Raw genomic sequence first — 17,796 nt, forward strand, 5'->3', positions numbered from 1 at the left:
TGAGATTTTTATACTTTAGGCTAATTAAAATGTTCATTTTGTTACTTTAGGCTAAGTTAACAAATTTGCTTTGGGGGTATTCGTGGTCTGAGTTGGGGAAATATTGTTGATCTTTGGGTTATTAGATAAGGGAGGGGTACGGTATTATGGTGATATTTATTTTAGTTGTCAAGTTGGAGTGGTTTGCTTATTTTTGACCTGGAGGTCGTAAAGTTATAGTTATAGATGTGCCTGGAGTTCTATATGATTCGTCTAATTGGTCTTAGTTTGAGTTAGAGAAAGTGACGGATTGGATGAATCCTATTGGTCTATTTTGAACTAGAATTATTGCGTACTTGTCAGCATGTTATTTTGAAAAATGTAAATGAAAAATGTTTCGAAGGTTTCAAGATAGTGAAGTATAATGTTAAAATTACTTTTGAAATTCCACTTTCTTTAAAATTTTAGATTGGGGGATGAATATTTTATAGTTTTTACGTGGTTGATTTCGGAGTCTTGTTGTTTTTCTATTTTCTGATTTGTCGATTTGTTCTTGGGGTATTATTTGTTCGGTCATTTTTCTATTTTTTCTTTGTTTTGGAGATTCTTTATGGTTTTGTGTATTGTTTTTGGTGGTGGTTGGTTTTGTGTTTTGATTTTCGGTGGGGTTATCATTTTGTTCTGTGTTTTTCAGATGTGGTTCATTTTGAATGATTTTTAATCCTGTGAAAGAATATAATTGAGTTAATTCGCGGAGTGCGTATTCTTTTGGGTAATAAGGTAATAGGTTGTTTCGATGTTGAACGATTTCTTTTTTGTTTGAGTCGGTAATTTTATATGTGACATCAGTGGGTTTTGCAATTATTTGGTATGGTCCTTTTCGAAGGGGTTGTAATTTTTTAGAAATTCCTTTTTGAGTATTAAAATTAGGTATTAAAACAAATGTTCCAATTTTTAAATCGGAGGCTGGTGTAAAACGTGAATTGATTTGTTCATTAATGTTTTGTCTTTGTAATAACTTTTTTGTTATTTTTTGATAAATTTCATTGTGTTTTTTATCTCTATTTAGAATCCATTCGGTGTGTGTACCGGAGGCTAGTTTAAGAATTTGTGGGTGATGAAAATGATCTTCATCGTGTGTATGTAAAGGTAGGTTATAACAAATTGAGTCTTTATTTGGTTGACAATAACCTTGTGCGTTTTTATGAGAATTTGCTGTAAACATTATTGGTTTCCGTGGCTTTTGGTTAAAAACCATTTCGTATGGAGACATTCCTAAAGTTGTCGTAATTTGTGAATTATATGCTAAGGGAAATAATTTTACATCTGCTGACCATTCGGTGTATTTTGTATCATTTCCGTTGATGATACATCTAAGATATTCTTGTAATGAACGGTTCATACCTTCGACTAAGCCGTTTGTCCAAGGTGCATGAGATGTACGTGGTTTGTGTTTAATGTTATATAAATGACATAGTGTGATAATTTCATTATTTATGAATTCTGTACCGTTGTCTGTAACTAAAATTTCTGGTAGTCCGAATTTTGCTATCCAGTGTTCATAGAGTGTTGTGTAAGCGTAATAAGCGTTACAATGTGGTACTGGGTTAAGTGCTACATAATGTGTAAATGCGTCAACAATTACCATAATGTAGGAGTTTCCTTCTGATGAGGGTGAAATTGGTCCTTTAGTATCAAATGAGATACGATGATTAAAGTACAAACTTTGTCCTTTAAAATCTTGTTTTTGTGCTATTTGTTTTTGATTTGGGTAAGGTTTATTTAGTTGACATACTATACAGTCATTGCATAGTACTTTTATCCAAATTGGTGCATTTGGGAAATAAAAGTTTTGTATAAAATTTGAATATGTTTTCTCTGATCCAGAGTGTCCTTTAATATTTTGTGTATGTGAAATATTAAAAGCTATAAGAATCATACTTAAAGGGAGACATGGAACTGTAGATTCATTCAGGTTATACTCTAAAAGGTCTGTATTTTCGTTAATTGTTGTGTTGTTAAATTTGCGAAAGTATCGGAGGAGTGTTTTGTTTCCTAGAATGGTTGAATCTGCTTTGATAGGTTTAGTTTTATATTTGTGCCATGATTTCAGTTGTCGAATTACTGGGTCAAGGTTTTGATATTGTTTCAGTGTTGAAATTGTAATTATTTCTGTTGGGGGGAGAAAAATGTTTTCGATTTCTAATTTAGATAAGGGTATTGTATCAAGTGGGTCGTGGAGGTCAAAAACTTGATTTATTGTGTATTTTGAATCATTTGTTTGTGGTCCTGATAAATTTATTTTATCAGTTAAATCTTCTTTTTCAATTAGTGGAAAATGGTCTTTCTTAGGCGGGTGTTGTTTTGTTCGTTTTTGTTGGGTGTTATTTTTTATCCATTGAGAATATGGGATTGGTTTGAAAGTTGATGTTCCAAGTAGATCAACTTCATAATGATTATTTTGACAATCTAAATAAAGTGGGAAATGTTGTAAATTATTTATTTGTGATTGTTCAATATCAGTTTTTACTGCATATTTGCATTCCGATCGGGGTGATGTTTCGTTTTCTGCAAGGTAGAATTTTATGTTTTTGGGTATTTCAACTGTTGTTTTTCGTGTAAGTAATTCAGGTGGTGTATTTCGACTTAAGGTGTCTGGTAATGCAAGATTTTTTCCTGCAGTCCAAACTATATGTAAGTTTGGAAATTTCATTAGAATTAGTTGAAATCTGTAAACTCGGTGGTTTGGGTTAGATTTTTGTGTAAAGAGAAAGATGATTGGTTTATGGTCTGTGAATAGAACTGTTGGATGTTTTGATCCAAGTATCAGAAATTCATATTCTGTCAGTGTATATATTATGGCTGTACATTCTCTCATTAGAGTTGAGAGTCGTAGCTCTGCTTGAGTGAATAATCGAGAATTTGCTGATATGAGGTTCATTTTATTTGTACCATTATGTGATTGTAATAGTGCTGCACCGATGCCAAAGTTCGAAGCATCGCACATTGCATAAAATGGTTGATTTGAATCTGGAATTGTGTTTGAAATTTGTTCAGTTAAAAGTTTCTTTACTTCTTCAAATCGTGTTTGATGTTCTGTGTTCCATTCAAAATTATTTTGTTGTCTAAGGATGTTATAAAATGGTCGTAGATATAATTGCATTTTATAAACATGTTTACTTAAAAAGTTTAACATTCCAAGAAATTCTTGGATTTTCTTTTTATTTGTTGGTGGTTGAAGTTTTTGAATAGCGTCAATGCGTGATTTCAATGGAGTGATTGTTTTTCTTTCTATATTATGTCCTAAGAATTTAACTCTTGTCAAAAAGAAGTGTGATTTATCGGGGGCGGCCTTCAGATTTTCGTTCTGAAGTATTTGGTGATATTTTTCTAAAACATTGAACATCTCGTCTTTTGTTTGTGATTGCATAAAAACATCGTCTAAATAGGTGATTGCGTTTTTCTTGAGTATTAGTGGTCTAAAAATTTTGCTCATAAAAGCTGAAAATGCTGCTGGTCCTATGGATATTCCATAGAATAAGCGGTTGAATTCATATTGTTGGTTTCCGATAACAAATTGTGTTAAACGTCGTGATTGTTCAACTAGTGGCATTTGATTGTATGCACTATTCATATCGGCGGTTGTAAAGTATTTGCCGTTTATTTTTGTTAAAATAACTTGTATTGGTTCAATGGGCCAATTACATTTTGATTCATCTATAAGTGAATTGAGGTATCTAGCATCGAGAACGATTTTTAATGATTCTCCTTTAGCTAGAATGATAACGGGGTTGATAAATGTGTTGCCTTTTGGTTGTTCTTCTTTATTAACTGGTGATATAATGTTGTATTGTTCTAAAATATCGAGTAATCTGTTTACTTTATCATGTAAGTGAATTGGTACTTTACTTGCTCTCTGTTTTTTGAAAACTGCGTTTGGTTTTAACGGGAGATGTAGTGATGAACTGATTTTTCCAACATCGAATTTTGATGTTGCATAGACTGATGAATATTCAATTAGCTGTTTGGCTAACTTTTCGAATTCGTCTTGTGTTATTTGTGAATGTTGGAAATTAAACATTGTTAAAAATTTCTGTTGGTCCTCTGTGTAGTTACTTATGTTGAATGTAGGTTTGAAATATGGAGTTTTTGTGAAATAATCCGTATTTCTGTTTTCGTTACTTATTATATTATTTATAGATAATTCTTCATTAAGAATTGTAGATTGGCAAATATCTAGTAATTGGAGTATATTATTTACGCGATAGGCTTTTTCGTGTATTGGTGATATTGTAGCGTTGGTTTCACAATATCCTAAAAGTCCTAAAGGTAATGTTACTTGGTAAGGTGTGTTGTTATAGACATGTAAGGAAATGATATCGGAATTCGAATTTTTCAAATATTTTATGGATGAGATTGTGATTTTGAAAAATTTGTGAATAGGTTTGAATTCAAATTCTGACATATAAAATTTTTGTTTGTTTTGTTCTTTATCATATTGGTGAACTTGTTTGATTGAAAAATTATAGATATTTCCTGATAGTGGTTTCAAGTGTTTTCTTTGTTGGTTAAATATCGGGTAGAATTTTGAAAAGAATGGTGGTTGTTTATTTAATCTTTGAAAAAATGTTAAGGATGTTTCTTTTGTTTTTGTATATTTATCTTTGATTAATATTTTACTATTTAGTATGTTAATTGTTGGTATATACTTCGAAATAAATGGTATTCCAATGATATTATATTTAATGTCAGTGATATGGAATATTTGTTTAAATGGCTTATTTAAAATTTTGCTTTGTTCCATTGTTCTGGTGGGGAGGAGAAATAATTGGATTTTTCCGTAGTTTATCAATGTTGATCCTTGTGCTGTTGCTAACTTACTGGAGGTTTCAAGAGGTGTTAGCTTTGGGTGTAAAGTTTTTATTTCATTCCATGTGGGGATGTTTATTATGTTTGATTCTGCTCCTGAATCAATTAAAAAATCTATTTCAAGGTCTGGTGGTTGAAATTCTTTGTTTCTTGGGCTTTCTAAGAGAAATGGTATTGTCCAAATTTTTTCTTTGGGTTGTTCTTTTTGTATATTTTGATAAATGTGGTTTGTATTCAAGCATTTTGTTTTGGTATTTTTATTGGTTTGATCTGTAGTGTTAATCTCGTTTGTTTCTTGCGTCGTTGGTGTGGAATTTATGGGTGTAGTGTAATAATTTTGAAGAAATTCTGATTGATTTTCATATATGTGTGATGGAAAGGGTTGTTCATATATGACAGATTCATAGTCATTTTCGACTTTTATCATATTGATAGAAAGAGTGTTTTCAGTATCACTTTCTGAATCTGACGATGTACAGTTTATTTGATTGAGTTGTAACGTATCAGTTACTGTGTCATCAATACCTGGAGGGTCTGATGTTGTTTCTGGATTTGACTGTACTTGATTGATTTGTCTTTGATGTTTAGGTGTACTACTTCTGTGGCGGTTATTAGAATTATTATAGTTATTATTATTCCGGTGTGGTGATTGGGAATAATTTCTATAACGATTATTATAACTTGAGTGTCGATTTTGTGAATTATTTCGCGATCTGTTTTGGTAATTATTGTTTGGTCTGTTATAGTTCGATCTATTATATGAGTTATTCCTTGATTGATTGTTCGGGTAATTCTGGTTTCGGTTGTTTGAATAACTTCTATTTCGATTATAGGAGTAGTTTCTATTCCTATTGTATGATGAATTTCGTGATTGGTTGTTTGGATAGTAGTTATTTCTTGATTGGGAATTAGATCTAGAAACAAATCGTTGTGTATTTGAATTTGATCTGGAGTAGTTATTTCGACTATTTGGTCTATTGTAGTGATTTTGTGATGAATTATTCGTGTTTCTTCGTTCTGGTGATCTTCCTCTATAACTTGAGTTATATGGTGATTGATTTCTTGTATAATTTGTATTGTTCGGGAGTGGTTTTCCTGAACTGTTGTTGCTGTGGACTGTTTTGTTCGGTAGATTTTGATCTTTTTTCATGTATTGATAGAATGATTTATTTGGTTCTTTATATTTTTGAGGTTTATTTTGATTGTCTTGCTGTTTTTGTCTACATTCGGAAATACTATGTCCGTATCGTCGGCAATGATTACACCATTTTTTGAAAGATGGTTTGCCTTTAAAGTTCGGGTTCTTTTCGTAAATATTGAGTATTTCAGTGATTTTTTCAACGAGGTCTGTCTCTGATTCCTGTATATTATTAATATTAGTGGGAGTCGTTTCAATTCTGTTAACGTATTGTAATTTCAGATTTTCCGTTTCTTCTAGTTTCATCGTGATTTCTGCTTGTTCTAATTTGTCTACTAGTTTTCGAAAATCTAAATCGGGTTCTCGAATTGAAGAAGGATGGGATGCTCTCTTTTTTATTGCTATTTTCCTTAATTGTGGTGTTAAGGTCATCATTAAGATTTCTGTCATCTTTGTGTTTTTATAGTCATGTGTATTTAATGAATATGCTTTTCGAACTAGTGTTTCGATTCGTACTGCTATTTGCTTGATGGTTTCGTTTGGTAATCTGCGAATTTCATTACATAAAACTCTTTGTTGTTGTTTGTTTCTTTCGGAGTCAAACATTTTTGAAAATTCCTGTGTAAACCTTTTCCAGTTTGATTTTATTTCTAGAGGTAGTACTGAAAACCATTTTTGGGCTGCGCCATCTAAGGTTGTTTGTATTAACGCTGTGCGTCGATGTATCCAATTTTGATGTAGTGGCGTATTTATTGGTTCAGGTCCAATATTTAAAATCAGGTTTGCTGTTACTGCATTTAAATAATCTTCTACAGAGTATTCAGGGTCTGTTCCTGTGAAAACCATTAAAGGTTTGTTTGATGTTATTGATGATCCACCCATAAGGTATGGATTCATTGTCATTTGTAATGATTCTGCTGCATTTGGCATTTGAGAAAAATTTGAAAGTTGGTTTCTTGTTATTTCATGTTGTTGGAGATAATATGGGAGTGGTATTTCATTTTGCATTTGTGATGGTTGATACGAGTGTGCAGTCATTGGATTTTGTTGTTGAATTGGTTGAAAAGATTGTGTATTAATTAGATTTTGTTGTTGAATTGGTTGTTGATGTTGTGCATCTATTGGTTGTGGAGAAAAATTTCTATGATTTGTACGTGTTCTCTGTATTCCTTGTCTACGATATTCTTGAGTATTTGGTGCAAATATATCTGGTTGTAAGAAATCATCATCTGAGGATAAATAATCCATTTGATAAGATGTCTGTTTTTTATTTTTATTTTGTTGAAAAAATGGGTAATTTTCACTGCGATCCTGTGGAGGATTTGGTTGAAAATTTTTGGAATTATATTGGGCCGTTGGGTTATCCCAGTTTCGAGGTCTTGTATATTGGTTAAAATTTTTTTGTGGTTGATTATATGTTTTTGATGGATGTGTATAATTATAATTATGGTCTGTAAAGTTGTTTCTAGTGAATGTTTTGCGTGTTTTTGATGGTATTGTCATGGGTCTGTATGTTTGGTAATCCATATGTGAATATTTAGGGGCAACCGAAGGTTTAACGGTTGATTGTAAGGTTACCTGTGTTTGTGAAGGATTTGTATTTCTTGGTGTTGTTAAATTTGGGCGTATTGGTGAAATACTTTGTTGTGTAGTTGTTGTGTGTACAATTTCTTCATTTATGAAGTGTGATGGTGTCTGGATATCTTGTTGAGTAAGATTCCTAGTTCCATTGAGGTTTTCATTGTGTATGACTGTAGAGTTTAAACTATTATTTTGTGTATCGGGTAAAAATGTATTATAGTTTAATGGTGTTGCATCAATTGTTAATGGTATTACTCTTACATAATCTCTTATGTAAGATATTGTGCCTATTGCTTGACTTGAGATTGATTGTGGAAAGCTTATAAATGCGGGATGAGACCATTCGGGGTCCCAAACATAATCTGATTGTTCTGTGATAGCGGTATCATCGTTCGAATTTTGGGGTCTAAAATTTTTTCTTGCTTGTGCAATTAAATCGATATTGTGTGTGAAATAATCTATTATGAACCATGCCAAAATTTTTTGTAAATCGTGTTTGGTATGTTGTGAAACGTCGTCTTTCGTGAAATTTTCTTTAATGATGTTTAAATAACTAGAGAGTAGTGTGATTTCATGTCGTACTCTTAAATGTTTAGATGTTTCTGTCGGTGAGACATTTGTTAATGGGAGTTCATTTTCTAATATCGAAATATAACTATATATTATTGCGAAAACTTCATTGGTGAAAATGGAGTTTGCTCTTTGTGAGTTATGGTATTGGATGCTTTTTATATATTCTGAAAAAACTTTTGAAAATTCTAAGTCAAGGTCGTCTGTTTGAATTGTATATTTTCTATTATTATGGTTTGGTGAGGTGAATTCTATGGAGTAGATTCCATACTGTTGTGTTATGTTGCATATATCTTTTAAGTAGTGGTCTATGATTTGTCTTTTGATTTTTACATCTGGGAACTCTGTTTTACATGGACTGATTCCGGGTTCAAATAAATTTACGAGTAAATTTTGACAAAATATTTGTTGTCCTCTATCAGTATCTGCATCTACTATAAAAGGAAAGATTTCATCATCATCTGGAGTTTCGTCACCTGGGGTGTGAGTTGAACTCATTTTTCCGTTCGATGACTGTTAATATGTAATTATTAATGTGTCGAATTGGTTGATTCCAATTGTATAAATGTACTGGTTTGTGTTTATACTGCTTTTTTATTCTTCTTTTTCCTCTTTGTGATGAATTTGAAGTTGTTTCTGAGTCAGAAAAATATAATTGATCGTGAAGTGGGCAATTTTTATCTATTGATTCTTTTAGTTTGTAAAGTTCGTCTAAACTGTTGGTTTCTGATTCTGAAAATGCGTTTCGATTTTTTGAAAATCTTTTTCGTGTTATTTGTCTTTGTTTCGTTATTATTTTTCTTTTTAGTGTTTGTCGTTTTGTTCGAATGTATCCAACTGTTTGTGTATGAGGTGTGATTACAAGGTCGTATTTTTTGTTATCTATTTCACAATTGTGTAAAACGATTGTTTGTTTATTTCCTAGGTTTTTAAATGACATAAGGTTTAGGATGACGGATGCAAAAGGTTGTTAAATGATTTCTATTTTCTTAAACTGTTAGTTCTTACGATTTTTTGGTTAGCTTAACCTGGGTCTATTTGTTCAGGGTTGGAGAGAAAAGTATATCGATTCCGAAGAATGATTTTTTTTCCTTTCTCGTGGCTAGTATAAGTTAAGGTGTTAACTTACTTAATCTTACTTAGGGGTAGTGATTGTGTTCAAGGGTTGGAGAATAGTAAATCGATCCACAAGGTTCAGGTATAATTAGAACGCGAGTAGTTCGTTAGATACTATTTTAAACTTACTAAGTCTAAGATTTATCCTGGGTCTGGTAAGAGGGGGGGTCAAGTGAAGGATGAATAACCGAAGTTCTTCACTATTTATCCTAATTTGAATGATTAGTTTTGTTTAAAAATTTCTATTAGTCTTAGGTCTTTAGAAAGGGTTGGGTAGTGAATCGACGTTTGAGGTCGTTAGACACTAATTAAGTGGGTGGGGGAGAACAAAGTTGTTCTGTTTGATCCAAGGATAAGCCTTGATGATCAAATTTGAAATTTAATTAAGTAGAAAATGATTTAAGATCCAAGGATAAGCCTTGATGATCTGGTTTTAAAATTAAGTGAATTTAAGTTTTAATAAAATTTTAAATGTGTGTAAAGGAAAGATTTAGTGTTTTGATGATATTAGTGGGTTTATGATTGCTGTTATGTTTTAGATGATGGAGCTGGATCAACAGGATGATTTATGATTACTAACCATTTATTGTCATGCTACTAATTTTTATTTTTTATTTTTCAATAAATATTTTTCAAACATGTTTTGTATATTACTGCAGAGTTTTAGGAAAACGATCTTAGATCTTTTTATCAATCGTTATTGTATATTAATAATTTTGTTTAGCGCCTGAAATAATTTTGAAGATTAACTTCAAGGTTTTATGTTTGCAAATGAAAATCTAAATTCATTGCCAGTAGTATTCTAAATATAAAAGTTTGTTCTGGTTTTTGCCTAACTATCATATAGCTATATGGCAAGTTTCTACTTTGTCGTATGTCGTCTCTGGTTCGAGGTCTTCTTCCAATTCCGGGTAGTTCTGTTATGGTTCGGAATATTGGCTCTGATCTATTGAGTCGTAGAGACATTTCGATTAAATTATTGTCGTATAACATTTTGTAAATGTTTTTGTCTAATTTCTAATCTATTTTGGTTAATTCTAAGCTATTAAGGTCTTGTTCGAGACTTATGGTCGCACCAGATGAGTTAGGACCGAGTTGGTTAACTCATAGAGTAATTTCGGATAGGGTACACCGTCTGCTCGTCACGCTATCTTATTTTCGGCCGGATAGATTCGTGCAACTTCTTAGTCTAATACCGATCCTAATCTTACTCTTATACTATCTAGTCTCAGGTTGTTTAACTAGTCTCTGCTAGGCTCAATAGATCTAGGGTATACTGGTTTATTGCGGCTGCTGAAGTGCTCGGGAGAGTCCAACTAATTTCTAAGTTAAATTCAAATCTCTCTGGTGCTGAAATTACAAGTAACTTCAGCACTTACAAATAAGTGGGTTGTTAGTTAGATGGATCATGATTGGTTAATATTAAATACTTTACATTGGTAAAACATTTAATTTATCCAATCATAATATGTAGTTTAGATCAGGTTCCACATTGTGCGGGGAAAGTTGTAGCGCGCAACAAAATCGTTCCAATTGAATTGAGGCTAGCTAGTCGGTCGTATTATTTTCGTACGATTCAAAATGGTTTGGAGAGGGGGGGGGGGGGCAATGGGCAATTAGTTAACAAGATCGTTCATATATCAAAATGGGGGGAATAGTTAACAATATTTCTCCAATTTTCACACTTGATCTTTGGTATTGTCCAAAATTTATAGTGCTTCACTTTTGTTTTTACTCAAAAAACTTTTCAATGTAGAATAAGGGGCAGTCGGAATATTCAAGGGGTTTCCCTGATAAATGATCAGTCGTTTTTGTGTTTGAGTATGCATGGAAATACAGTTATCCAAATAATTAAGAAGTAGAAGCAAATGATTCATGGCCGTGAAGGCTGCACTTAAAATTTTGTAATACTCAAAGATCTAATTTGCAATGAAATGCTTTCAAATATTTTTGCTTCCCCCATTTGAATTTTTAAACGTTTTGCTGCTTGCTTATACAACAGACAGTTTCGCCTCTCATTTATATGCTGTTCGAAGTTTCTGTTCCAAGTGATTAGATAAGAAATTCCTAAGTTTGTACCAAAATTAATTTTGGAGACTTAGTTGGATTGTTCAACATTTACGCGAAAATAAACCGGTTTTAACTTTTGTGAACTTATAACAAAATAAGCATCTAAAAAACCCAGGAAGGAGGGGCATCAAGATTGTTTTCCCTTGTGTTCTATTTCATACTGCAGAAAGTAACACGTATCTTTTGCCTGTCAGGTTCAGCTACAAGGCAAAATTTTTCTCGAGTAATATATCCTTTATTTTTGTTAAGACTAATTAAAAATAGATTCCGCTTTGCTTGAAATCAATCAAAGCGATCAAACAGGTGCAATAGTTTGATCAGACTATTTGAATACAAACAAGACTGTCGTATCAAATGTTCCGACTGCCCACTAAGGTTTATGGAGCAGTAATATCATTAAAAAATTCAAAGTAATAAAACAAAATGAAATTTTTTTTTCTTCAAAAATTTGATTTTTTTTAAAAATCATCACCCCACACGCCATGTAAAGTACAAAAAGATAAATTTCGCTACTTGTAACAAATCAATTATGGCAAATAAGCTTCGTTAAACCAAATTGGATCGATTTCTAAGACGGATTAACTCTCCGCTTACGCGTTAAAAGCGCGAAATATAGCGCGCGGTAATTGTCCCAAATTTGCCAAAATGGCAATTTTTAAACCCACATAACTTTACATAAAATGATCACAGCTGAAATATTATTTCACATTTGCGCTCAGGACAACAATACCTTTCGAATGATAACCAAAAAATTCCGTCAAAAATGGCTAGTTAAAAAGTCGAATTTTGTCTGAAGAAAAAAAACCCACCCCGAGCACAAATATTCCGTTACTTTCGTATCGAAAGTCGGAACAATAAGCCACGTTAGTTCTAACAGAAAATTTTTGCTGTTTTGCGCAAAATGCGCAAAATCGTGTTTGGATTTTTCGTTCCTGTAAAGGGTAACTATTCCAATTTCCGAAGAAAAAGAAAAAATATTTGAGCCCGGGATGGTTGTTTCTGCAGACATTTTTGACTGATTTTTTTAAAACTGTTCTAAAGGTATCGCTGTCTAAAGCTCAAATTTATATTTTTTTGTACCTGTGATTAGTTTTCGTGAAATTATGAGAGTTTACGGATTGACCTTTTAGGATAATTAAGGTGCGGTGCCTATTTAATACTTTGATATATGCAATTATATCAAACTATACTCTAGATAGAGTGCGGGGTATAATTTTTGATAACAACCTCAAATTTTTTTTTGAAATTTAATCTAGTTTTTTTTTTGAAAATAATCAACATGAATAAATCAAAAAGAGCACTCTTGATAATAATTTTGGTTATGCTGAAACCCAGCTTCCATTGATTCTAAATTGCAGTGGGAACAACCGGGACTTCGCCCTCATACGAGCAGTCTTAATTCAATTTCCAACTCTGTGCCAGGTATTTTGAAAAGACATGATGGCCATGTTTTTTTGAGTCTTCGCTATAAGTGTGAGAAACTAAATCCAACCTATACCGAGTCATGTTTGAAAAAAATAAGTCTTATTGTTTTTCAAAGGTAATTTTCTAATGCAACGTTAGTTAAAGCAAATTAAATTCATCTTCATAAATCACCAATTTCATTGAATTTTTTTATTCAGAATGAACACTTTTTTCCGGGAAACACTACTCCGCCCTGTTTATGTAATAATTAAAAAATAGGAAGGACTTATCTATAAGAATACAGCCCTCTGCTTTTTTGCTCTAATTAGAGAAATAATGAGGAGGATTACCTTGAATATTCTACAGTTTTTCACAGTGTTTTCCCTGATAATTAACAAAAACAGCGCTTTTTCAAATTTGAAAGATTAAAAATTTTATTGTATTAAGTTAATCTCAGCAGTTTGCAAAAATTGGTTTCTTTTCTTTCTATGCCAATGAAAATAAAATGGCAGGCAAAGTATTTCTTTCTTCTGCAATCAGCAATGCTTCTTCTGGGAAATGCTGATAATATGATGCAATTTGGGCTCAAAGGAACAAGTTGAATTTTTAATTTTTGTTTCGACTATTGGAAATGGGGAATTCGGGTCTGTTTAAATTTTGTTCTTTTTTCCACGCCACATCAGCTACCACAAATAGTCATCAGAAAGAGTTGAGTCATACATCATATTAAAACCGTTTCCCACGTGATTCACTGCATTTGCTGTGAAAAATAAAGAACTAAGCGTATACTAGGTGTCCTACAACTCAACTATGGAAACCTTGTTTTAAAAGATGACTTACACCTTTTTAACAAAAATTTTCAAAAAACATAAACAAATGCACGTTTTGTTTTTGGTTTAAATTTGTGAGGATTTTTTTTGTAAAATACGGTTACTATACTATTGAAAATGGGGTTCTAGTTTTTCATTCAGGTTTTATTAAGCTATCGATTATCCTTATGTCATTGGCTGTTAGCTAGTTAAAAATTTCATAAGTTTGATGAACAAATTAAAAACTTCTTTTTTAATTCAATGTTTTTGCGGAAAAATTTTAAAAATTTGATCAGGTTCAGAGTTTTTTGACATTTTTTTGATCAAGCCCTTCAAATTTTTGCAGAGAATTTAGGCAGTGCAAACGCATTATTTTTGAATGAAGTTCAAGCTGCTCTAGGATGAATCAAGAGCAATCAAACCGGAATAATTTAAGGGCTTGCGATAATTATTTTCGGTCACAGATAGTAAATGCTGATTAATGTCTGCATTTTACTAGTCTACTAGTGTATTTTAAATGAAGATCATGCATAGCACTTGCAAAAAAAGTGCAAGTCTTGAACATTTTTCGCAAGACCTAAATATAATTTCCCGAAAAACATCAGGGTTTTTGATAAATGTTTTCGTTGATAGATAGAAAGGTGTTGAACATCCTTAGTGTACTTGCAATGCAGATATTGCAACTTTTTTGCCAAAATGTGCAAGTCTTGATGAAGAATGCAGTAATTCTGCAAGATTGTCATTTTAGTGTAGAATGCAAACCTTTCTTGATTCTTGCGAGATTCTTGTAAAATTTACACTCTCTTAACCACTCAGTTTTTTTGAAGATATATAATTACAGCATTTTGCGTAAACAATTTAGTTTGCACATTTACCTCTGTTCCCCAAAATATTTGTATCTTAATCAGCATTAAAAAAATTCTGATTGCTCACACAATTAACTTTTTTTTAGTTAGTAACTCTGATCTACTTAATTTGAAAAAAAGATGCTTCGGAATGATAGACATATCTTTCAGAACATCGAAACAGCTTTACAGACTAGCAGAATTTTTCAAATACGTTTTTTTTGAAAAAAAAATGCAGAAGTTTGCATTTTTTTTTCAAATAAAGCGCAAATCTTGGAAGAATTTTGCAAATTTAATGCCAAATTCCCAGACTATTGCAAGAAAAAAAATTTCCAAAAAAATTGATTTTGAACAAGTTTGCTGAAGTTTGCTTGTTGGCTTCTATTGACTTGATTTGATGTTGTAGCAAAATAAAAACGGCTTTTTGTCAAAATTTTTTTGAAGCATTTGTTTTTAACTTTTAGTTTACAAAGAATATAGAACTACATAGTTAAAAAGCAGAAGCTCTTTGCAAGCGAATTGAGGACAAAACATTTTCACACGTAAAACACAACTTTTTGCAGCAAAACTTTTTGCCATTGAAAACTTCATTGAGTCATCATGACAGGACTCTCAATGAGTACCGTTTAAATTATTTTATTATTAATTTTTCAAAATCAACCAAAAAATAATTTAAATTGGAAAAAAACTCAAAATTTCACAAAAAAGAACTGAATGAAAGTTCAGTTAGTAAATTAAAAACCAATTTCGAAATGTGTTTGAAATCAAAGCTAGTACTGCTTTGGAACTAACGCTTCCCAGTCATGATTGTTACATAGATTCAGTTGGATATCTCGTTTTATACCCTGAGGTATTTACTTATAACCTGAGAAAACTGAAGAATGTAATGGTAGGCGGGCGGGTATTGGTGGAATATTTTTAGAAATCGGAAGAACAAGAGTCACAAAAGTTCGTTTTAAAAATCAAAACTCCCCATTTCTTGATTAACAACCTTAAGATTACTGACAAAATTATGCTGATTGCATAAATTTGTTTAATCAATACGCACTTGAGACTACAAAAAAGTTGGGCATAACAAGCTGTTTTCCCATCCACTGTGCATAAAATTTTAGCCATAACAGCATTAATTGCTACCTATAAACAAATCAGTCCTTTGAGATGGTCCCAGGTCCCAAAAAATCACACAAGAGAAGAACTTTCCAATGGGGAAGAAACTTTTCTGAGGAAACCGCAAGAAATATATTCGAAAATGTTTGTTTTGCAGTGAACGATTTTTTTGCTGCTCAAACTAATTTTTCAATGGTGAGGAAACTGTTGCAAGGAACATTGTAAAAATATCTTCGAAATTGGTCGTTTTGCAATGAGTGCTTTATTTTTGCTGCTTGGTCTGACAGAACGACTTCCAGTTGGTGATGATGCGCACTCAAAGCAACCTCAGCAGACAAGTGGTCATCCTTCTCAGCTCCATTTTCTGCATATTCATCACGTGGTAAGACCCAGATGAAGCTGGAGAAGAGAAAAACAGAGTAAAAATAAGTAGACTGCATGATGCATGTCGGTCGCTTAACGAGCCATCTTTCGTTGATCTAATGACTCGAAGGCATTGAAACTCATTCATCGTCACGCTTCTGTGACCTACATGAACCCATTTGGCTTGATTGATGCCAATGGTGAATGCGTGTTGAAAGTCACATCTGAAGAAAGGATTGGGCATTACCATTAATCCCTGGATTGAGATCAAGTTATGCGGTGTTTTGTCTGAACTTACCCGTAGCAACGTTTGATTTGCATTTAACGTTTTGTAAGGTTGAGAAGCTCCAATTAATTGTTTGCGTTTTTTATAGAAATGTTTTAGTTTCCTTCTTAAAATCAGCATGTGTATGAGCATATTGTGTCTTAAGTAACTTCTGTTCTCATTTAATTGCATGTTGCATGTTTTAATTGTCTTTTTTCTGCATGGTATGCATGGTATGTGTGTGTTTAGGTTCTCTATTATGACATCAGATCTTCAGCTGACCTCGAAAACGTTTCCTTCATTTTCTTCCTGAAGTTTTTCAACTTCTGCATTTGCTATTTGTTCACATGGCACGTTTGTTCACTTCAAATATTGGAAGAGAATTTTGTTTCGACAACTTAAAAGCTCGGGAAACAGGAGAAACTGAACAAAAAACAAGATCTTGTTCACATGCTTTCGTTCCTGACAAAATGTTAGTTAGAAATTGATAGAAAACGTTTAAATTACAATGAAAACTTGAAATTTATGCCATTTGGGAAAAGTTTCCATGTTTATGCCATTTGGGAATTATGCCATTTGGGAAGTTACCGAAAGAGAGAACTTGTTTCAGTCTCTTGGACTGCTTGAATCCGGTTTTAGTTAAATTAAAAAATACCAGAAGTCGTGAACAAACTAATCAGGGTCACGTTTTGTTGTGAACTAGCACTTGTACAATTCAGTGGTTAGAGCGGGCAGGTTACTTCTACGAAGAGTTTACACTCTTCAATGCTTTCTGGTTTGCCACTGTGACCTTGGCAACTGTGGGGTTCGGAGACATGACTCCCACTTGGAATGCGTCCAAATTTGTCCTCATCATTCTCATTTTACTGGCGCTCTACTTTTTACCCTCTGAGGTTAAGCATAGCACCAATGAAACCAAAATATCAAAAATTGAAGTCCATGAAAAGCTGGCTCTCTAATTTTCTTCAAGGGAAACAGCTAACCCTTTTTAACTGCCTGTTTATACTATCTAACAATGTGCATGATTTTATCTCTCCCTTTTGATTTCTTAGTGATTGAACAGTTTGCTTGCTTTCAATTTTTCTTATGCTGGAGATCTTTAAGTACTCTAACTAATCTAATGACTAAAACTAGCTTTTCGAAAAGTTAACAATTGGCAAATTCTTTAATCAGACTGTATTTTTCTCTGCTTGTTTCCAGTATGTTTGGCATCCACTATTTGGAGAGAGCCAACGACCAACACCAGAAGTTCTCAATCGCCAACTCCCTCTGGTTTGTGGTCGTCACTTTCTCCACCGTCGGCTACGGAGAATTCGTGCCCTCCTGGGTGCCTTCTAGAATGTTCGTGGCTGTCACAATATGCGCCGCTCTTATGGTCATACCCATACAAGTAAGCAATCGGTATCACGGTCATACTAGGGCCATGATACATCCCACCGCCTAGGTATATTTTTTCAGGTTTCTTGCGCGTCTTTCAAGTATCTAGTTTTGTTTTAGACCCTGCAGTTAAGTTTGGCTTTAATGAAAATTGTTGTTATGTACTTTTCTGACCAGAAGCATTGAGTAAAATTAGAATTAAAACCGGAATGTCACTTGTAGGTTTTAAGTTCAAGTGGATTAAAAGGCTGAAACAAAGTTGACCAAAAAAAATTGAAATGTCGTTTTTTACTTTATATTACC

At 32.7% G+C, this 17,796-nt stretch overlaps 1 protein-coding gene across 9 annotated transcripts in view; it reads left to right on the top strand.

Moving 5' to 3' along the window:
* The window catches only part of LOC134842076 (potassium channel subfamily T member 2-like), a 115,153-nt gene that overhangs the window by 45,837 nt on the left and 51,520 nt on the right, over positions 1-17,796 (top strand). For 8 of the 9 annotated variants that reach the window (XM_063858247.1, XM_063858275.1, XM_063858239.1 and 5 more), the window contains 2 exons: positions 15,776-15,870; positions 17,317-17,506. In XM_063858247.1, the coding sequence (XP_063714317.1) occupies positions 15,776-15,870; positions 17,317-17,506 (285 nt within the window). Of the gene's footprint in view, positions 1-15,775; positions 15,871-16,823; positions 17,010-17,316; positions 17,507-17,796 lie in introns of those variants that run through there. The other variant, XM_063858308.1, reaches the window with a different exon arrangement.

Source organism: Symsagittifera roscoffensis, chromosome 1 (assembly GCF_963678635.1).
Source record: "Symsagittifera roscoffensis chromosome 1, txSymRosc1.1, whole genome shotgun sequence".
NCBI lineage: Eukaryota > Metazoa > Xenacoelomorpha > Acoela > Convolutidae > Symsagittifera > Symsagittifera roscoffensis.